The 23,392-nt window shown below is 45.6% G+C and overlaps 1 protein-coding gene across 4 annotated transcripts in view; it reads left to right on the plus strand.

The window, feature by feature from the left end:
• Positions 1-1,439: 1,439 nt before the first annotated feature.
• LOC143977373 (phosphatidylinositol-binding clathrin assembly protein-like) overlaps positions 1,440-23,392 on the plus strand; it is a 114,484-nt gene continuing 92,531 nt past the window's right edge. For 2 of the 4 annotated variants that reach the window (XM_077478774.1, XM_077478800.1), the window contains exon 1: positions 1,442-1,827. In XM_077478774.1, coding sequence (XP_077334900.1) covers positions 1,698-1,827 — 130 coding nt within the window. In that variant the 5' untranslated portion in view covers positions 1,442-1,697. Of the gene's footprint in view, positions 1,828-23,392 lie in introns of all 4 variants that reach the window. The other 2 variants (XM_077478791.1, XM_077478783.1) reach the window with 2 other exon arrangements.

Consider the following 23,392-nt stretch of genomic DNA (forward strand, 5'->3'; position numbering starts at 1 on the left):
TAGTGCCCCATCACTGGTATCAATGGGAGGAATAGAACCCGAATGTTAGTATCAGTGGGAGGAATAATATGCAATTGTTGGTATCAGTGGGAGGAATAGCACCCCATCATTGGCATTAGTGGGAGGAATAGCACCCCCTCATTGGCATTAGTGGGAGGAATAGTACCCCATCATTGGCATTAGTGGGAGGAATAGTACCCCATCATTGGCCTTAGTGGGAGGAATGGTACCCCATCGTTGGCATTAGTGGGAGGAATGGTACCCAATTGTTGGTATCAGTGGGCGGAATAGTACCCCATCATTGGCATTAGTGGGAGGAATAGTACCCCATCGTTGGTATCAGTGGGAGGAATAGTACCCCATCATTGGCATTAGTGGGAGGAATAGTACCCCATCGTTGGTATCAGTGGGAGGAATAGTACCCCATCATTGGCATTAGTGGGAGGAATAGTACCCCATTATTGGTATCAGTGGGAGGAATAGTACCCCATCATTGGCATTAGTGGGAGGAATAGTACCCCAATCGTTGGTATCAGTGGGAGGAATAGTACCCCATCATTAGCATTAGTGGAAGGAATTGTATCCCATCGTTGGCATTAGTGGGAGGAAAAGTACCCAATTGTTGGTATCAATGGGAGGAATAGTACCCCATCGTTGGTATCAGTGGGAGGAATAGTACGCCATCATTGGCATAAGTGGGAGGAATAGTAGCCCATCATTGGTATCAGTGGGAGGAATAGTACCCCATCATTGGTATCAGTGGGAGGAATAGTACCCAATCATTGGTATCAGTGGGAGGAATAGTACCCAATCGTTGGTATCAGTGGGAGGAATAGTACCTAATCGTTGGTATCAGTGGGAGGAATAGTACCCAATCGTTGGTATCAGTGGGAGGAATAGTACCCAATCGTTGGTATCAGTGGGAGGAATAGTACCTAATCGTTGGTATCAGTGGGAGGAATAGTACCCAATCGTTGGTATCAGTGGGAGGAATAGTACCCAATCGTTGGTATCAGTGGGAGGAATAGTACTCCATCAGTACCCGCAGCTCCTGGGGGATGGAGATATATAATTACCAGCTAGACACAGGGAACTAGGGACAGCTGGGCATTGCCAGGGACTGAGGGTGGGGGTTCTGTCCCTTTGAATGAACTATAGGAGAGGGACAGAGGACTCGGTTGCAGATGGAGGTCAATGAGGGAGCTGTGAGGAGATTGGAAGTTCCCAATACATGACTGAGCGTTCTCCCCGACCACAGCACAGACCTGGAGATCTTCTCCACATTCCCGGACACTTCCATTAATGAGTCTTGTGTAATACGGGAGACGTCACCCTCCCCCGGCCGGCATCCAGCTCCTCTCCTCTCCCCATCCCGGGCCTGGCACCGAGCGGCACTGTCACCTTAACAACAGCCGGCGCTGTGCGGACAGCGGTCACGTGACACGGCGCCGCCATTTTGTCTTCGAAGTGAAGTGTGAGGTAAAGGGAGAAGAGGGGAGAGGAGCCGGAAAGGAGGTAGAAGGGGAGGAAGAGAGAGGAGAGGAGCCGGAGATAGGACGAGGTGACTCTTCTCCCTGGCCGGGTCATATTACAAGGCACAGCTCTTCCAGGGAACACGGAGACCCGGCACAGGGTGAGGGAAGGAAGCCGGCATACAGTGACAGCCGAGAGAGAGTGTGTAGGCCCGGCGGGGGAAGATGTCCGGACAGTCCATCACAGACCGGATCACGGCGGCCCAGCACAGTGTTACCGGATCGGCCCTGGCCAAGGCTGTGTGTAAGGCGACCACCCATGAGCTGATGGGACCCAAGAAGAAGCACCTGGACTGTGAGTGTCACCCCTCCCCCCTCCCAATACCTTCTATATAGTGTGCTGTATGGGGACTGACAGGGGACAGACTCCCCTCCCAATACCTTCTATATAGTGTGATCTATGGGGACTGACAGGGGACAAACCCCCCTCCCAATACCTTCTATATAGTGTGCTGTATGGGGACTGACAGGGGACAGACTCCCCTCCCCCTCCCAATACCTTCTATATAGTGTGCTGTATGGGGACTGACAGGGGACAGACTCCCCTCCCCCTCCCAATACCTTCTATATAGTGTGCTGTATGGGGACTGACAGGGGACAGACCCCCCTCCCAATACCTTCTATATAGTGTGCTGTATGGGGACTGACAGGGGACAAACCCCCTCCCAATACCTTCTATATAGTGTGCTGTATGGGGACTGACGGGACAGATCCCCCCCCCCCCCCCCAATATCTTCTATATAGTGCGCTGTATGGGGACTGACAGGGGACAGACCCCCCTCCCCCTCCCAATATCTTCTATATAGTGTGCTGTATGGGGACTGACAGGGGACAAACCCCCCTCCCAATACCTCCTATATAGTGTGCTGTATGGGGACTGACAGGGGACAAACCCCCTCCCAATACCTTCTATATAGTGCGCTGTATGGGGACTGACAGGGGACAGACCCCCCTCCCCCTCCCAATATCTTCTATATAGTGTGCTGTATGGGGACTGACAGGGGACAAACCCCCCTCCCAATACCTCCTATATAGTGTGCTGTATGGGGACTGACAGGGGACAAACCCCCTCCCAATACCTTCTATATAGTGTGCTGTATGGGGACTGACAGGGGGACAGACCCCCTCCCAATACCTTCTATATAGTGTGCTGTATGGGGACTGGCAGGGGACAGACTCCCCCCCCCCCTACCAATACCTTCTATATAGTGTGCTGTATGGGGACTGACAGGGGACAGACCCCCCTCCCCATGCCTTATATATTGTGCTCTATGGGGACTGACAGGGGACAGACCCTCCCAATACCTTCTATATAGTGTGCTGTATGGGGACTGACAGGGGACAGACTCCCCCCCCCCCCCCCTACCAATATCTTCTATATAGTGTGCTGTATGGGGACTGACTGGGGACTGACAGGGGACAGACCCCCCTCCCCCTCCCAATATCTTCTATATAGTGTGCTGTATGGGGACTGACAGGGGACAGACCACCCCCTCCCCTCCCCATATGCCTCATATATATATTGTGCTCTATGGGGATTGACGAGGACAGACCCCCCCCCCCCCCTTTCCAATACTTCCTATATAGTGTGCTCTATGGGGACTGACAGGAGAACAGACTTCCCCCTCCCAATACCATATATATGGTATTGGATGCTTTTACTGTTTATATATAAATATATTAATCAGTAAAAGCATCCGGCGACTGAGCCAGAAGTGGGAATGAGTAACTGAACTCGGAGGTCCAAGATCCCCCCCCCCCCCCCACTATATAGTGTGCTATATGGGAACTGACAGGGGACAGACCACCCCCCCTTTTACATTACTTCTATATAGTGTGCTCTATGGATACTGATGGGACAGGCCCCCTCCCCTTTTCCATTACCTCCTATATAGTGTGCTATATGGGAACTGACAGGGAGACATGCCCCCCCCCCCCCTTAACCTATACCTCTATCTCTCTATATAGTATGCTCTATGGGAATAGACTATTCCCCCACCCCCCCCTTACCAATACCACACCAGCCCACCTCCACACGTGGCAAGCTCTGCCGAGCCAATCGCAGGTGCCCATGTTGGCTGTCTGCACATGACCCTGTTTGGCCAATCACAGGGTGCTCGCATGGACTACGGCTCCCAGAATGTCAGTGTAGTGGTTTTCTGATAGAACACCCTGTTGCCGATTGTGCCCCTGGTCCAAAAAAAAATAAAAAATCGCCAGCGGGTGGACGCTGGCCGCTTTGCATATAATTTGGGGCGGCCGGGTGGGAAATTGCCACCCTGCCCCCTGGCCCAGCCCACCCCTGCGACTAACAGGGGACAGACCCCCTTCCCAATTACCTCCTATATAGTGTGCTCCATGGGGACTGACGGGGACAGACCCCCTCCCCCTTTTCCATTACTTCTATATAGTGTGCTCTATGGGGACTGACAGACATCACCTCCCCTTCCCAATACTGCTGTATAGTGTGCCCTATGAGGACTGACAGGGGGACATACTCACTACACAGCCTGGAGGAGACCCCCATCCCCCCCCGTGTAATCATACTGCTGCTGTTCAGTGCACTCCGCTGTGTGATCATACTGCCGCTGTATAGTAGCAGGTGTACCAGAGCCCAGATTTTATGAGTTAAGTGCGGCTGCTCTCCCTTGTATGTCCCATTCACACGTATCCCCTGTACACACGGTTTGACATTCTGACTACAAAATCTGTTGGATTTTTTCCGAAACTGGAGTTGCATTCACACGTTTGGAATGAGGTGACGTATGACGGGACTACGTAGAGGCCAATAGCTTTTGTCTCGTAATTTGATCTGAGCATGCGTGGCACTTTGTCCGTCGGAATGCTCTACAAACGATTGGAAAAAGTCTGATCGGATTTTTTTGTTGGAAAATTTTAGATCCTGCTCTCAAATTTTTTCCCGTTGGAAATTCAGAGTGAAAAAGTCTGATAGAGCCCACACATGATCGGATTTTCCGGCAATATAATCTGATTAGACCTTTTCCGTCTGAATTTCCGACTGTGTGTACAGGGCATAAGTCTGGTTGTCCCTGGTCACTCTAAGGGGTTGATTTACTAAAGGCAAATATACCGTGTACTGCAAGTGCACTTCCTCCTGAGCTTAGTAAATGAGGTAAAGCTTCACTTAGCAAAGAATACCCAATAACGTGCAAGTAAAATAACTACCATTTGTTTTGCTTGTAGGTGATTGGATGATAGACATCAGTAGAGGTTCCCGTCAGATCTAGAGCAAATACACTTGACATGCACAATATATTTTCCTTTTAATTAATCTTCCTCTCTGCCTGGTTGTCCCTGGCCGCACTTGGCCCGGGTGTCCCTGGCCGCACTTGGCCCGGGTGTCCCTGGCCGCACTTGGCCCGGGTGTCCCTGGCCGCACTTGGCCCGGGTGTCCCTGGCCGCACTTGGCCCGGGTGTCCCTGGCCGCACTTGGCCCGGGTGTCCCTGGCCGCACTTGGCCCGGGTGTCCCTGGCCGCACTTGGCCCGGGTGTCCCTGGCCGCACTTGGCCCGGTTGTCCCTGGCCGCACTTGGCCCGGTTGTCCCTGGCCGCACTTGGCCCGGGTGTCCCTGGCCGCACTCGGCCCGGTCCCCTTTGCTCTCAGCCCTACCATTCTATAGACTTCAATGGGAGGATCTGTGAATAGCACTTCTGGCACAGCATGTGTTTTCACACCTAAATATTTCTTTTTCCTGCTATAGAACGTTTTTTTTTTTTTTTGCCCAGCCCAGGAAACAAACTCCTGAAGCTAAATACCTGTAAAATACACCTGTAATATGGCTGAAAAAGGCCTGATAAAGAATACCACTTCAAACTCCCTGGGAATACGCTGTGCTGAGGAGTAAATGCAGCAGTGTGGTCCTGTGGGCAGCGCTTCATTCAACAAAACTAGATTGTTCCATCAACTTCTGATGAAGGGGCCGGCTGGTAAATTGGTGACTGAACATCTATTTAGAGGGAGGCATTTTTTGGGGATTGTGACAGGCCATTGTGCCAGCTGTGAGAACACAATGGCCCAGCAGGTGGGATTCTTCTGTCAGTGTTGTGCTTGGCGAAAGATCTATACGTGTATGACACCAGGGACAGTGTGCATGGTCATTGTCGAGGTTTGGGGACATTGATGTGTCTTCAGTCCTGCTGTGCTTTGCAGTGAATGATTGTGAGCTGGTGAAGATTGCTGAGTGGGCCTCTCACCTTATGGGTGCTGCAAATCGGCATCAAATACTGGAGAGTAGGATATGGGCCAGGCCAGATTCTACCAAACAAAAGCCATAGGTTCAGATATGTCTGATGGTCAACATATAGATGGCGCAAGTGTGGGAAAACAACTCTCCCTTTCATCTTATTCCCATTACAGCCTTTACCAAACCAGGCCCTGGCTGGGGAAATTGTGTACATGAATTCTAGCTGCCCACAGATATAAATTAGTCTCCCTTTGTGGATGCCTTTTTTTTTTTTTTTTGGGTTGGAAAATGTCTTTGGACACCTGCTGGCTGGGGCTTGTTGGGAGAAGTGATGGGAAAGGTTTGAAATCTCTGCTAGTTATGTCCCCCCCCTGATCAGCTGGTATTGAAGGGATTCATTCAGCCGGCTCCTGTCAGCTGTTCATTTTCAGGGTTCTGAAAGCTGGTGTGAATGTGAACATGTCTGGCTGCTCTCTATTGTATTTGCTGCTTTTTAACGTGATTTTATGTCCTTCCCTTGTAAAACAGACAATTTAGTTTAAAATAGAAATGAAAGGCAAAACATTTGTGTAGCTATGCCTTCAAAAAGTATTCATACCCCTTTGAAATTTTCCACATTTTGTCATGTTACAACCAAAAACATAATTGTGTTTTATTGAGTTTTTATGTGATGGACCAACACAAAGTTGCACATAATTGTGAAGTGGAAGGAAAATGCTAAATGGTTCAAGGGTTATTTTTTTTTATTTTTTTTAACCACTTCCCATCCAGGCCAATTCTGACATTTCTCTCCTACATGTAAAATTCATAATTTTTTTTGCTAGAAAATTACATAGATTAAATAGACCCTAGAGAATACAATGGCGGTTGTTGCAACTTTTTATCTCGCACGGTATTTGCGCAGCAATTTTTCGAACACGTTTTTTTCAGAAAAAAAAACTGTTTCATGCTTAAAAAAACAAAACAGTAAAGTTAGCCCATTTTTTTTTTTTTTTTTTTTTTTTTTTTGCATAATGCGATAGACGAAGATATGCTGAGTAAATAGATACCCAACATGTCACGCTTCAAAATTGCACGCGCTCGTGGAATGGTGCCAAACTTTGGTATTTAAAAATCCCCATAGGCGATGCTTTAAAATTTTTTTTACTGGTTACGTGTTTTGCATTACAGAGGAGGTCTAGTGCTAGAATTATTGCTCTCGCTCTAACGTTCGCGGCGATACCTCACATGTGTGGTTTGCACACCGTTTTCATATGTGGGCGGGACTTATGTATGCGTTCGCTTCTGCGTACGAGCTCACGGGGACAGGGGCGCTTTCATTTTTTTTTTTTTTTTTATTGTTAATTTTACTTTTATTTTTTTAGTTTGACACTTAGAATAAAAGTAATCAATTTTTTTTTTTTTTTATTACAAGGAATGTAAACATCCCTTGTAATAGGAATATGGCACGATCTGACCTATTTACAGTGAGATACGGGGTCAATAAGACCCCGTATCTCACCTCTAGGCTGGGAAGCCTAAAATAAAAAAAAATAAAAAAACGATCCTGGCTTCCCAGCCAAATCGGCGCCGTTATTTTGAATGCAGAGGCCGGGTGTGACGTCATAACATCGTGCCCGGCCTCCGAACGATCATAGAGACTCCGGGGACGATCTGGTCCGCCGGAAATCTCTGTGGTATCATCCGGGGGCCGGCGGATCCGACTCACCGATGGAAGCGGTGAGTCAGTAGAAGCACCGGAGGGTGGCAGGAGGGGGGGGGACGTCCCCTCCCGCAAGAACGATCAAGCGGCGGAACGATACGATTGTTCTTATGGTGCAGAGAATCGCCGGCTAAAAATGCCGATATCTGAATGTCTGTGGCCTCAGGCATCATTCAGATATAACTACCGAAAGCCGAGGCCGTCCCTGGATTTCCTACCGGCACGAAGTGGTTAAAAGTGTGGCATGCATTTGTATTCCGCCAACTCCCCCAGCTAACCCCCCCCCCCCCCCCCGTTCAATACTTTGTAGAACCACCTGTCACTGCAATTACAACTGCAAGTCATTTTGGGGATGTTTCTACCAGGTTTGCACATCTAGAGAGTGAATTTTTGCCCATTTCTTCTTTGCAAAATAGCTCCAGTTCTGTCAGGCTGGATGGACTTTGACCGGGCCATTCTAATAGATGAATATGCTTTGATCTAAAAAAAAACATTCCATTGTAGCTCTGGCTGTATGTTTAGGGTCACTGGAAGGTGAACCTCCGCCCCAGTCTCATCTTCCCCATTAACGCTGACAAGCTTCCCTGTACCTGCTAAAGAAAAAGCATCCCTACAACATGATGCTGCCACCACCATGTTTCACGGTGGGGATGGTGTGTTCAGGGTGATGTGCAGTGTTAGTTTTCCACCACACATTTTTATGCTTTTAACCACTTGCCACCCAGGCCAATTCTGACATTTCTCTCCTACATGTAAAAATGATCACATACATAGAACCCCCAAACATTATATATGTTTTTTTAGCAAAGACCCTAAAGAATACAATGGCAGTTGTTGCAACTTTTAATCTTGCACAATATTTGCGCAGCAATTTTTCGAGCGTTTTTTTTTTTTTTTTTGGTGGGAAAGAAAGTTTTTTTTGTGCTTTAAAAAAACCCCATAAAGTTAGCTCAATGTTTTTGCATATTGTGAAAGATGAAGTTACAATGAATAAATAGATACCTAACATGTCACCCTTCAAAATTGCACACACTCGTGGAATGGTGCCAACGTTCGGTACTTCCCTCTAGGCTGGGAAACCTGAAATAAAAAAAATAAAAATAAACCGATCACCGCTTCCCAGCCGAAGCCGCGTCGTGTTTTTTTTGTTTGTTTTGTTTTTAATGCAGAGGCCAGGCGTGAAGTCATAACATCGTGCCCGGCCTCCGATCATAGAGACTCCAGCGGGAATATCTATGATCAACATCAGGGGCAGGCAGATCCATTGTCTGACTCATCGATCGCAGCGGTGAGTCGGTAGAAGGAGGGGGGGGAGGGTCTCCTCTCGCCTCCCATAAGAATGATCAAGCTGCGAAACAGCCGCTATGATCGTTCTTATGGTGTAGGGAATCACCGGCTGAAAACGGCAATATCTGAATGATGCCTGTAGCTACAGACATCATTAATTCAGATATACCCGCTCAAAGTCCCTCACGTCATATGACGGTGGGTGTCAGGAGGTTAAGCCATAAAGTAAAATTTTGGTCTCATCAGACCAGAGGACCTTCTTCCACATGTTTGCTGTGTCCTCCCGCACGGCTTCTCGCAAACTGCAAATGGAACTTCTTAAGGCTTTCTTCTTGCAACTCATCCTTAAAGGGCAGATTTGTGGAGAGCATAATTACTAGTTGTCCTGTGGACAGATTCTCCCACCTGAGCTGTAGATCTCTGCAGCTTCTCTAGTTACCAACCTTAGTAACCTAACTTTGCTTTAAACTTCTCCGCAACTTTATCCCTGACCTGTCTGGTGTGTTCCTTGGCCTTCATGATGCTGTTTGTTCACTGAGGTTAAATAACACACAGGTAGACTCTATTTACTAATTGACTTCTGAAGGCAATTGGTTCCACTAGATTTTAGTTGGGGGGGTATCAACTAAATACAAATGCACACCACACTTTTCAGATATTTATTTGTAAAAAAAAATGTTGAAAGCCATTTATAATTTCCTGCCACTTCGTGTTGGTCTGTCACATAAAATCCCAATAAAATAAATTTACATTTTTAGTTGTAACATGACAAAATGTGGAAAATTTTTAGGGGTATGAATACGTTTTCAAGCCACTGTAAAAAAACATTATAAATACTTTTTTTTTTTTTTCATTAAGTGATCACATTCCCTCTGTTCTCTGATTATTGGAGGAGTTCCCGGCACAGCTAAATAACTGATCAAGGTGTGTTCTGCTTAGTGTGGTCAGTTTTTGATGGGAAAGGGGGGGGGGGCTGGCAGGATCACCAGGGATTTCGCACAAAGGAAGCAGTACAAAGGATATGTTTTCATACAAGTAAATGGTACAGCAGGCACATATCAGGAAGAAGAAATGTGGGGCTTGCTCTTTTTCAATGCAGGTGCTGCTAAGTTTTTATTTTTATTGTTTTGAGCGGTACACACCTTTGTTTATGAAAGGCTTTGTATATGATGATCCCAAAGCCAGACTTCCTGATTTTCCTAGGAAAGATATTTGCAGCTTTATAAAGAGGTTTCTGACACACCACTGGAATGTGCACCTTGGCTGCTTGTGGTGTGATCATTACCTTTCAACTAACATTCTGTCTGTTGGGTTTTGTTCAGTCGTTGTCTAAAAAAAATAAAAATAAAAATTGATTCAGGAACAGAATGTCTCTGGAAAATTACCTAGACCTATTGGCAACAATATATCTGTTCTAGAAAGCAATACTGGTATGGTATTTTGTCTTTAAATAAAAACGGTTTAAAGAAGATTTCTACCCTAAAGTGGAACTTCCGCTCATCGGATTCCCTCCTCCGGTGCCACAATTGGCACCTTTCGGGGGGAGGGGAGTGCAGGTATAATCCAGGTATCTGCACCCACTTCCGGGAATAGCTAGCCGCAGATGGGCCCCCCCCCGTTGTGTTCTGGGAATGGGAAACGCACATTTCCCAGGACACAACGGGGACCAGTGAAGATGCGCAGTAGGGAACCGGGCAGTGAAGCCGCAATGCTTTACTTCCAGATTCCCTGACAGAGGATGGTGGCAGGGGCAGTCGAGACAAGTGATTTCTCGTCATCTGCTGCCAACATCGCGGGCACCCAGGACAGGTAAGTGTCCATTTATTAAAAGTCAGCAGCTGCAGTATTTTGTAGCTGCTGACTTTTTTAATATTGTTTAAGGTGGCACTCCTCTTTAACGTACTCCAGTACTTAAAGTGGTTGTAAACCCTTACAACACACTTTGACCTACAGGTAAGCCTAGATTAAGGCTTACCTGTAGGTCCAAGAAATATCTCCTAAACCTGTATGGTTTAGGAGATATTTGCCCGTAGACAGCGGCGCACTGAGCGCGGCATCGTCAACGACGAAGATGCCACGCGTGTCGGCTCCAGTGAGCATGCGCGGGAGTGACGTCATCGCGGCTTCGCCGAATGACCGCGGCGGAGCAGCGAGACCCACCGAGAAGATGGATGCGCCGGACTACAGGGGACAGCGGTGACATCGCTGGCTCCTGTGTCAGGTAAGTGACACATAATGGACTACTATGCGATGCATAGTAATCCATTATGCTTTACCTTTGCAGGGAATGAAAGAGGAAGTAAACCCATCAGGGTTTACTTCCTCTTTAAAGTGGTTGTAAAGGTTTTTTACTTTTCATGCATTCTATGCATGAAGGTAAAAGAGCTCTGTGCAGCAGCCCGCTGTAATAATCGCTTGACCGGTTCCTGACCGGCTCCTGTACATATACGTCAGCAGAATGGCATGGCTTGGCAAAGTAACGTACGTACGCGCGCGCCTGCCGAGAACTCCATGGTCGCGGGATACCCGTGATCGTGTCACAGAGCTCAAGAATGGAAGATGCCGATGTAAACAGCATCTACCTGTTCTGCCTGATCATCTGCTCTCTGTCATCAGGAGCAGCGATCAGTGCGGTCTCGCACACAGCCACGCCCCCATACAGTTAGAAACATGCCCCTAGGAACACTGGTTAACCCCTTCACTGCCAGTGACATTTTTACAGTAATTAATGCAATTTTATAGCATCGATCGCTGTATTAATGCCCATGGTCCAAAAATGTGTCAGTTGTCCGATGTGTCCGCCAAAATGTCGCAGTCATGATAAAAATCGCTGATCGCTGCCATTATTAGTAAAAAACAAATTAATAAAAATGCCATAAAACTATCCCCTATTTTGTAGATGCTATAACTTTTGCGCGAACCAATCAATAAACGCTTATTGTGTTTGTTTTTTTTTGGTAAAAAAATATATATACGTAGAATACGTATCGGCCTAAACTGAGGGGAAAAAAAATGTTTTTTTTTATATATTTTTGGGGGATATTTATTATAGCAAAAAGTAAAAAATAATGCGCTTTTTTTCAAAATTGTCACTTTTTTTTTGTTCACTCCCCTTTCACACCAGGGGGTTTTGCAGGCGCTATAGCGTTAGAAATAGCGCTTCCAATCCGCCCTAAAGAAGCTGCACCATTGTGTGTAGTGTGAAAGCCCCGAGGGCTTTCACACCAGAGCGGTGCGCTGGCAGGACGTCAGAAAAAAGTCCTGCCAGCAGCTTCTTTGGAGCGGTGAAGGAGCGGTGTGTTTACCGCTCCTCCACCGCTGCTCCCCATTGAAATCAATAGGGCAGCGCTGTAATGCCGCCGGTATTGCAGCGTATTGCCGGCGGTTTTAACCCTTTTGCGGCCGCTAGCGGGGGGGGGTAAAAGCGCCCCGCTAGCGGCCGTAATGCGCTGCAAATCCGGCAGTAAAACGCCGCTAAAAATAGCGGCGTTTTACCTCCGACGCAAAGGGCGGTGTGGTGTGAAAGGGGTCTTATAGCGCAAAAAATAAACAAAGAAAGCTCTATTTGTGGGGAAAAAAAGGACGGCAATTTTGTTTGGGAGCCACGTCGCACGTCCGTGCAATTATCAGTTAAAGCGACGCAGTGCCGAATCGCAAAAAAACGCTCCAGTCAGGAAGTAAATCCTTCCGGGGCTGAAGTAGTTAAGCTCCTTCTCAATCCAGCGATATGCACAAGAGCCTCAGCTCTCGAGGAACACCCCCCCCCCCCCCCCCTCCACTTGTATGCTGAAAGAGCAGCAGGAGCCAAAGAGAGGGAGGGGGCAGGGCTGAGTCATGGCTCTGTGAGTGAATGGACATGTAGAGCCGTGGCTTGGGTGTCCCCATTGCAAGCGGCTTGCACTGGGAACACTCGGCAGGAGGAAGCGGCCAAGAGCTCTGTCGAGGAACGCGAAGAAGCAGATGTGTTCTGCTTTGCAAAACCGCTGCACAGAGCAGGAAAGTATAATATGATTGTTAGTAAAGGTTTTTTTTTTTTTTTTAACGCCTTGGCAGCGGTCACATGGTACCAGAAGCAGACGGTGGGACCCGTAGGATGCAATACAACTGTAAAAAAGGCCGGACAGGAGGCTGTCATATGATGTCCTCCCAGGAATGCGCCCTACGGGCCCCATTGCCTACTGCTGGTACCATGTGACTGTTGTGGCCAATCTCAGCAGGTCACGTAACAATTGTACTCAATAAAAGGCTTTGTTGCATGCCGTTTATTTGGTAATATGGTGATGAGCTCTGTGGTCAGTTATCACATGGTACAGACAAGGCCAATCACAGCTTGTTTATGCCATGTGATTACTGTGGCCAATGATGATCAGCTAATCACAATAGAAATTACTAAATGATTGATTTTCATTCAGTAAAAATGGTTGCTTATCACTGTAAAATGCAAAGTTCTAGGCAACCGTAGTGTGTGAAAAATCCTGATCACCTCCCCAAAGTAGTACAGTGTTGGTAACTATGGTAACCCCCGTATTGCACTGATCACTGTATTAAAAAAAAAAAAAAGAGAGAGAAAAACAAAAATTAATGACTATTGAGTATAATTTTGTTGGTGAAGTAAAATTAGAAAAATATACATGAAACAATTTTTCAGAAATAAAAAAATATTTGGCATGTGAGTATGTATTCACTCCCTTTTTGTTATGAAGCCCATAAAAAGCTCTGGTGCAACCAATTACCTTCAGAAGTCACATAATTAGTGAAATGACGTCCACCTGTGGGAATTGTGTGATGACAGGCTGTTGGCGGAAAATCCGACCTTTGCACGCTCCATCGGACATTTGTCGGATTTTCTGTGGACAAACATCTGTTTGGATTTTCCGAGCGTGTGTACACGAGTCCGTCAGATAAAAGTCCAAAGTACAAACACGCATGCTTGGAAGCAAGGATGAGCCAGAAGCAGTCAGTCTTCTAAACTAGCGTTCATAATGGAGAATTAACATTCGTGACGTGGCAAATTATGAAATCTCGAAATGCAGCGCACATTCTCTTCTTTGACCACTTAAGCACCGGACCATTTGGCTGGCCAAAGACCAGAGCACTTTTTTGCAATTCAGCACTGTGTCACTTTAACTGACAATTGCGCATAATATATTGCGTATAATGTGGCTCCCAAACAAAATCAACGTCTTTTCCCCCCCCCCCCACAAATAGAGCTTTCTTTTAGTCGTATTTGATCACCTCTGCGTTTTTTTTTTTTTTTGTTTTTTGTTTTTTTTTTTGCGCTATAAACAAAAAAAAGCGTAAATTTTGGAAAATAAATGCATAATTTTTTACATATATATTTTTTATGTATGTATGTGTTTCCCTCAGTTTAGGCCGATGCATATTCTTCTAAATTCCACAAAATAGGGGATAGTTTTATGGCATTTTTTTTTTTTTTGTTTACTAGTAATGACAGCGATTGCACTCGTATCGGCGTGGGGGGCGAACTGCGTCGCTTTTAACTGACAGTTGTGCGAAGTTGCACCATGAAAAAAACTGAAATTTTTTTATCCCCCACAAATAGAACTTTCTTTTGGTGGTATTTGATCAAAAAAGCAAAAGCAATATTTTATTTTTTACTTTTTGCTATACCCCCCCCCCCCCCAAAAAAAATAAAATAAAAACATATTCTCAGTTTAGGCCGATATGTATTCTACATATTTTTAGTTTATAAAAAAAAAAAAAATCGCAATAAGCGTATATTGATTGGTTTGCACAAAAGTTATAGCGTCTAAAAAAATAGGGGATAGTTTTATGGCATTTTTATCATTTTTTTTTGTTTTACTAGTAATGGTGGCGATCAGCAATTGCACTCGCATCGACGTGGGGGGCGCGCGGCCCTGTGAGCATGCACGCTTCCCTAGTGGCTGTCTATGGTACCGATGTACCATGAGAGCGATTTGCGCAGCTGAGCCATGTTGCCGCTGTATAACTGAATAATGAAGCTGCTTTGCTGGTGATACTAATGACGTTATGGCAAACAAATTGTCAAAGGCTTTTTTTTTTTTTCCTAGTGATAATAATATTATGCTTGGGTGTTTTTTGTGTTTTTTTTTTTTTTTTTTTTTTTTATGCGCAAGTTACCACAGCACCAGTATTCTGTAGCTTTTAAGATCTAAGATACAACTATGTTGGTGTCCCTTGTTAACTTTACATTGTAATTTTTTTAAGTATTATTCTGCACAATTATTATATATATATATATATTTTTTTTTTTTTTTTTTTTTTTTTTTTTTTATTGTGCATTAAAGAAAACAAAATGCTACACATGCTATTTGTCAATAGAACTTAACCAAAAAGTGCATCCAAAAATATATCAAATCATTATTCAACCATAAAATAAAAGGCTCATGCAGGTGTCCTCTTCTTAATATAGGGGGTCAACAATGCCAAGAGTTGGTGAAAGCAGGAGTCCATCATCCAGAGATAATTCCGAAAATCATCCGGATTATTCTCCTGGAGCTCCCGCAGAAAAGGCATATGACATAATTTGTCACGATTAATAAAGCAACCAATTTTGGGTCCAATAAATCCTCATGTTTCTGGACTGGACTTTGGTCAAAGCAATAACTCCAAGGCCTATAATAAATAACACGTTATCTCCTCCAATTCTGCAACATGGCTGGTTGATGAACGGCCATTCAGAAATGAACTGAAAAGCACAAATCAACACTTGCTAAACTTCTACGAACACAAAATTTGCAGATGGAGCCCAAAGGATGGCGCTAAAGAGCTGAAAAACCACGTAGTACGTCACTATGTTCATGTTTGTTGGCATTTGTATGCTTAAAGAGGGAGTCCACTGGAAAAAAAAAAAAAATATTAAAAGCCAGCTGCTGACTTTTAATAAATGGACACTCACCTGTCCCTGGTTCCAGTGATGTTGGCAGCCGAGACCGATCGATCGCTCGGCTACTGCCGCCGCCATTCTCGGTAAGGGAATCGGGAAGTGAAGCGCAGCGCAATGTGAATGGTCCGTGTTGTCTTTGGGACCCTTGTGTGTCCCAGCAGACAGCGCGGCGAAACAGGAAGAGGCATGGGCTCCCGTGGGAGTCTATGCCCGGAAGTGGGTGCAAATACCTGTCTTAGACAGGTATCTGCACCACCCTCCCCCCGAAAGGTGCCAACTGTGACAACGGAGGGGGGGAGGGTTCCAATGAGCGGAAGTTCCACTTTTTAGGGTGTAACACCGCTATAACAAGTTCCTGGTCAGTGGTTTTGTCTGCGGAAAGTCCGATAATGTGTACCAGGCTTAAGTGTCACAAGATCTATCATTACATATACACTCCTTTTTGAAAGGGCCCAGAGGCTGTAACACCTAAGCAAGAGGCATCACTAACCAAACACTGCCATGAAGACCAAGGAACTCTCCAAACAAGTAAGGGACAATGTTGTTGAGAAGTACAAGTCAGTGTTAGGTTATAATAAAAAAAAAAAAAATCCAAATCTTTGATCCCCAGTGGCACCATCAAATCTGTCATAACCAAATGGAAAGAACATGGCACAACAGCAAACCTGACGAGGCGGGCCGCACACCAAAACTCAGACCGGCAAGGAGGGCATTGATCTGAGAGGCAGCACAGAGACCCAAGATAACCCTGGAGGAGCTGCAGAGTTCCACAGCAGAGACTGGAGTATCTGTACATAGGGCGACAATAAGCCGTACGCTCCATAGAGTTGGGCTTTATGGCAGAGTGGTCAGAAGAAAGACATTACTTTCAACAAAAAACAAAATCGCATGTTTTGAGTTTGCGAAAAGATATGTGGGAGACTCACAAAATGTACGGAGGAAGGTGTTTTGGTCTGAGACTAAAATTGAACTTTTTGGCCATCAAAGAAAAAGCTATGTCTGGCGCAAACCCAACATATCACATGACCTAAAGAACACCATAATAATTACTCTACCCTCAACTGTGGGCACACACACACATAAGGTGGTGAATCTAACAGGCATGTGAGACGATCCTCTCAGGCGAATCCTCTAACAGACCGTCCAGGTGAGGTGGTAAGGCTTCAGATCTCATGTGAAAAGGAGGACATCATGGATTCTCATATACTGGATATCCCACTTCCAAAATACAGTGTCAGTGCCAGAACGGTTAATCTCACCCAAATGGTATATGGAGATAAAAACATAAACTTTATGCCCCAGTAGAAGTATTATTATACGAAACATGTCGGGTACATAGCCTGCTGGCTGAATTACCACACTTTGTACTGATTTGTGCACAAGACTGGTTTTCCATTTTATTTTGTATGCTGTTATATTTTTTTAACCACTTTCAGCCCCGGACCATTTTGCTGGCCAAAGACCAGACCACTTTTTGTGATTCGGCACTGTGTCGCTTTAACTGACAATTGCACGGTCATGCGACGTGGCTCCCAAACAATCTTTTATTTATTTTTTGCCCACAAATAGAGCTTTCTTTTGGTGGTATTTGATCACCTCTGCGGTTTTTATTTTTTGAGCTATAAACAAAAATAGAGCGACAATTTTGAAAAAAACGCATTATTTTTTTACTTTTTGTTATATCCCAAAAATATATAAAAAAAACATTATTTTTTTTTTCTCTCATTTAAAGACCGATACGTATTCTACATATTTTTGGTAAAAAAATCACAATAATTGATTGGTTTGCGCAAAAGTTATAGCGTTTCCAAAATAGGGGATAGTTTTATGGCATTTTTATTAATAATTTTTTTTTTTACTAGTAATGGCGGCGATCAGCGATTTTTTTTTTATTTTTTTTTTTTTATTTTTTTATTGTGACTGCGACATTATGGCAGACACATCGGACATTTTTGGGACCATTGTCATTTATACAGCAATCACTGCTTTATAAATGCAATGCATAAATGATTCCTGTGTAAATGACACTGGCAGTGAAGGGGTTAACAAGTGGGTGGCAGTGTAGGGGTGTGTTACTAACTGTTGGGGGGGGGGGGCTGGGCTTTCATTTAGTGAACACTGATCTCCAATCACATGGAGCAGAGATTAGCGTCACTAGTTGCTAGGCAGAACGGGGAGATGCTGTTTACAACGACATCTCTCCGTTCAGCCGCCCCGTGAGACGATCGCGGGTATGCCCACGGTGAAGGAGTCAGCGGGACCCACAGCCGGACTCACGGGGGTCCCGACCAGCACGAGAGTGCGGCTTGCTCGCTATGGCAGGGCGGCAAACTTAAAGGGACGTACCGGTACGCCCATTTGCCTGCCTGTGCCATTCTGCCGACGTACGTGCGTTGGTATCGGGCGTGCGCTGGTCAGGAACTGGTAAATAAATCAATTTTTTTGAGTGACCTGCTCTATATAGAGGTCCCTTTTTTTTTTTTTTTTTCCATATACCATTTGGGTGAGATTAACCGTTCTGGCACTGACACGGTATTTTGGAAGTGGGATATCCAGTATATGAGAAACCATGATGTCCTCCTTTTCACATCTGAAGCCTTACCACCTCACCTGGACGGTCAGTTGGAGGATTCATCTGAGAGGATCGTCTCACATGCCTGTTAGATTCCCCACCTTATATGTGTGTGTGTGTCCACAGTTGAGGGTAAGAGTATTTAATACACATTGATATTGGCGTTCCATCACTTAAATTTGCATACCTTCCTCGAAGATGAACTGCACCTATTAATTGTTGCCTTATCACCAAGGATATTTATATTGAGCACGTTTAGAGAGACTGTGTGCTATTTGGAGCAGCTTTTTGAGCTGTTCACATAGACTGCATGTATGCCAATGGTCCCAAAATAGTGGCAAGTGTCTGCTGCGATGTTGCAGTCGCAATAAAAATCGCCACCATTACTTAAAAAAAAATAAAAATGCCATAATTCTATCCCCTATTTTGTAGACGCTATAACTTTTGTGCAAACCAATGGGCTTAGTGCGATATTTTTGGTTTAAAAAAAAAATGTAGAGTGCATATCGGCCTAAACTGAGGACTACTTATATATTTTTTGGGGATATTTATTATAGCAAAATAAAAAAATTGCTTTGGTGTAACGTCGCACAACTGTGCAATTGTCATTAAATCAATCCTTCCGGAGCTGAAGTGGTTTAAAAAATAAAAATAAATGACAACTTAAAATTTGGCCATGCCTCTTGATAACGTGGACTGTATACTTTCCAAAAAAGGTAATTTGGGGGTATTTGTACTGCCCTGATGTTTTCGTGCCTCAAGAAATGAGATGGGGTGTCGGTACATCAGGATTGATCAATTTTTTGGGGGGGGGGGAGTGAAAATGTAAAATACCACTGAAATAAAGCTACGGTATATTTATGAAAAAAAGTTATAAAAAATGTAGTTTGGGTACAGTGCATGACTTGTAGAGTAATTGTCAATCAAAGTGCGACATCACTGAAAGTTGAAAATTTGACCTGGGCAGGTAGGAGGGGGTAATAGTGCCCGGTATTGAATCAGTTAAAGATGTTTTTCACTCTAGGGGGGAACAAAAAGAAAAGTCAAAAGCTACAAATCCTGTAGCTGCTGACTTTTAATAAAAGGACATTTACCAGTCCAGGGACCCAGCTCTGTCCCCGCTCCCCAGGTTAGTTATTCACAGGGCTGGCATCCCAATGCCTCGTACACTCGATCAAACAATCTGGTGGACTCAAGTCTGCCGGACAATCCCCCCCGTGTGTGGGCTCCGGCGGACTTTTTTTTTACCCAAAAGTCAGGCGGACTAAAAGTATTTTTGCACTACAATCCGGCCCTGTGTGTGCCAGTCCGCCGTACTTTTGAAATGAATGGACTTTTCCCACCCGGAGAAAAGTCCGCTCATTTTCAGCGCGTCTCCAGGTAGCCGGGGCCAGCGAAGGAGGCGCCGCTGGCCCAGTCACCTGGTATGGAGTTAAAGGGGAATCCTTACGCCGAAAAATCAGGGTGGGGTCCCCCCTAGGTCCATATCAGACCCTTCTCCGATCGCTCTACCCGGCCGGCCAGGAAAGGGGGTGGGGACGAGAGAGTGCCCCCCCCCCCCGAGCCGTTCCAGGCCGCGTGCCCTCATCATGGGGGGGTGCCTTGGGGAAGGGGGGGCCACGCAGCCCCCCACCCCAAAGCACCTTGTCCCCATGTTAATGAGGACAAGGGCCTCTTCCTGACAACCAACGGCCAGGGTTGTCGGGGTCTGCGGGCGGGGGGCTTATCGGAATCCCGGCCCCCCACCCTATGTGAATGAGTATGGGGTACAATGTACCCCTACCCATTCACCTGTGAAAAAAAAGTACAAAAAAACACAACACACAAGGGTTAAAATAGTTTATTGCACAGCTCCGGGGGTCTTCTTCCGTCTTCGGGGGTGTTCTCGCCGGACTCCTCCGCTATCTTCTTCTAGCTCTTTTACTAGCGGAGGAGCCCGGCTTTCTTCTTCGCCGCCACCCTCTTCTTCCGACTTCGGGGGTCTTGTCCCCCTCTTCGGTTCTTCTTGCCGTGCCACCGCGCCTTATTCTAGCTCTTTTACAGGCGGTGGCCCGGTCTTCTGTCGCCCGCTGCCGCCGTCTTCTGTTCTTTTTCTGTTCTTCTCTTCCGGAGATGTTGCCTCATCGCTGTCTCCGGTGACTGACAGGATGCGTGGCGACTTATATAGGGACATCACCGGATGATGTACCCGCCCATTATGATGTCACAGTCCCAGAGGATCCTGGGACTGTGACATCATAATGGGCGGGGACATCATCCGGCGTTGTCCCTATATAAGTCGCTGGGCGCCGCAACCCTGCCATTGTGACCGGAGACAGCGACGAGGCAAGAAGAACCGAAGAGAGGGACAAAACCGGAAGAAGAGGGTGGCGGCGAAGAAGAAAGCCGGGCTCCTCCGCTAGTGAAAGAGCTAGCAAAAGAGCAGAAAATAGCGGAGGAGTCCGGCGAGAAGACCCCCGAAGACTGAAGAAGACCCCCGGAGCTGTGCAATAAACTATTTTAACCCTTGTGTGTTGTGGTTTTTGTACTTTTTTTCACAGGTGAATGGGTAGGGGTACATTGTACCCCATACTCATTCACATAGAGAGGGGTGCCGGGATCCGGGGGCTCCCGGATTCCGATAAGCCCCCCCGCCCGCAGACCCCGACAACCAACGGCCAGGGTTGTCGGGAAGAGGCCCTTGTCCTCATCAACATGGGCCCCCCCCCCTTCCCCAAGGCACCCCCCACATGTTGAGGGCACGCGGCCTGGTACGGCTCAGGAGGGGGGGGGGGGCGCTCGCTCGTCCCCACCCCCTTTCCTGGCCGGCCAGGTAGCGTGCTCAGATAAGGGTCTGATAGGGACCTAGGGGGGACCCCCACGTCGATTTCTCGGCTACGTCTCCTTCGCTGGTCCCGGCTACCTGGAGACGCGCTCAAAATGAGCGGACTTTCCTCCATGTGTGGGCGAGTCCGTTCATTTCAAAAGTATGGCGGATAGTCCGGCGGACTTAGTATGCCATATTAGTCCGCCGCAAAAGTGCCGTGTGTGGGCAGGTAGCTCGTTCGGATAGTCCGCCGGATAGTCTGCTACATGCGTACGCGGCATTACTGTGGTTTATAGCTTCTGTTCCATTGCCATTGGTGTTCCTGAAATACCCCGACTGATGGGTTACAAAGAGAAAAGCCATTGTGGCATGTTACCACACACATTCTGTCCCTATGCCTGTACGTTGCCTTCTATTTAGCACTTCATCTGGGTGTGTTTTCTTTCCCCATTAACATTTTTCTCCACACGCCTATCTGAGTTATGTGCATGGTATGTTACCATTCATTTACTGTTATCGGTGCCGGCACCTGAACTAAAATGTTCTGTCTGTGCTTATCTACGCAGCACTGAACTAGTCTGTACTTCTGTAGTTGTGACGTGTTTTGAGCTGCTCTTGCACCCTCCCCTAGGAAAGTACAGTATGTTCACCATGTTAATAACAGAGTTCCTAAAAACACTTTTTTTTTTTTTTCTTCCTTTTTTTTTTTTTTTTTTTTTTTTTTACTTTTTTAGTAGTTGGCAAACTTTCTCTGTTGCTTTTTAGAGCTGTTTTCTTTTCTTCTTTTTTTTTTTTTTTTTACAAAGTCTTGTATGGGTCCCCCCCCCCGCCCCCCCTTAAAAAAAAATAAAAAAAAAAACACTTCAATGAATATAAAAAACAAAAACACGAAACAGCAAAGTTAGCACAATTTTATTTTTATTTTTTTTTTATTTTTTTTATGTGAAAGATGTTACGCCACGAGAATCGTGATCTTCCAAGCAAAAAAAACTATTCTCGTTTTAGCTAGAATCGTGACGCTCTACTGTATACTAGTACCTTATGACAGCCTTCCCTGCAGACGGAGCCCTCCAGCGCTCCAGACACAGATCTCCCTGGTCTATGGCAGATTCCATCTTCTTCCAGTCTTCCTTCCGTGTTCCCGATCTTCAGCTGCTTAAATGGCCGCGTCATAGATGACGTCACTCCCATGCATGTGCAGGGGAGTCACATTGCCACAGAACGGACCATAAATATGATCTGAACGGCGCATGCGTGGCGGATCACATTACCCTCTGAAAGGCAGGGTGACACTTTTTTTTTGCAGCCCTAAAGACAGGTAGTAAACTCTAGTGGTCTCTTCTGTCATAAATGTCACCCTCTGCCTTCGTGTGTGTTTTTTTTTTGTTTTATATATTCATCGAAGTGTGTATTTTACCCAAAAATTACGTTTGAAAGACCGCTGGGCAAATACAGTGTGACATAAAATATTGCATATGTTGATTTTTAACTTGAGAAACAAGTGTCAGAAAAAGATTTAGATTTAGACTTTAAGTGGTTAGACTTCCTGCGTTTACATGTTAAAAACTTGTGACTGCCTGGATTTTTTCTACACACACACAAGTTTATCCCTTTGATCTAAGAAGGAAGCGTTGGTTACAATGTTTCGTGTTAAACACTTGACGGACTGCCAGGATGTTTTCTTTTGACAGCTGAGTGAGCAGATAAGTCTATCCACTTGTTATATGAAAGAATCGGCAAACTCTGCAATAGAGATGGGGGGGGGGGGGGGGGGGTTGAATCGATCATGATTTTGTAACGATTAATTGTGCAGCTCTAGTATACAGTGCATACTATTACATTATGATCTAAAGCCTGCACAGGGGACCATTTTTTAAATAAAGAACAAGACTTTACTACCACTTTAAAGCAAAACATTGCAATTAAATCACTGGGTTCTGCGCACCCAAACTCAATGTACCTCCACTGCGCTCACAGAAATAACCATAAATCCCTAAAGCTGCCACTTAAATTATAAATACAATGTGAAACGTTTTGTAATAAAAAAACTGTGGCGCTGTGTTCACCTGTGTAAAGTGACACTAAATCTAAATAACTCCAAATATTCAATAAATTTATCACTTGAACCACAAATAGTGAAACTGTGGAGGATTGAATCAGATTATGTGTCAAAGATATGAATTAAATTAATGTACAAACCCCCCCCCCCAAAAAAAAATGATTAGATAGATAGATCTCTCAAGTCCATGCAGAGTGATATAGTTCAAGTGATTGACTTGGTGAATAATCTTCTTAAACACTTAAGTTTCCTTCCACCACACCGATTGTGATTGTGATCTACTCACTTTGAAAAACGCACTGACCACAATGATTTGCCTTACATTCGCATGCTCGGCATA

Source organism: Lithobates pipiens, unplaced genomic scaffold (assembly GCF_037356315.1).
Source record: "Lithobates pipiens isolate NorthernLeopardFrog02 unplaced genomic scaffold, aLitPip1_a1.2 Scaffold_1, whole genome shotgun sequence".
NCBI classification, from domain to species: domain Eukaryota; kingdom Metazoa; phylum Chordata; class Amphibia; order Anura; family Ranidae; genus Lithobates; species Lithobates pipiens.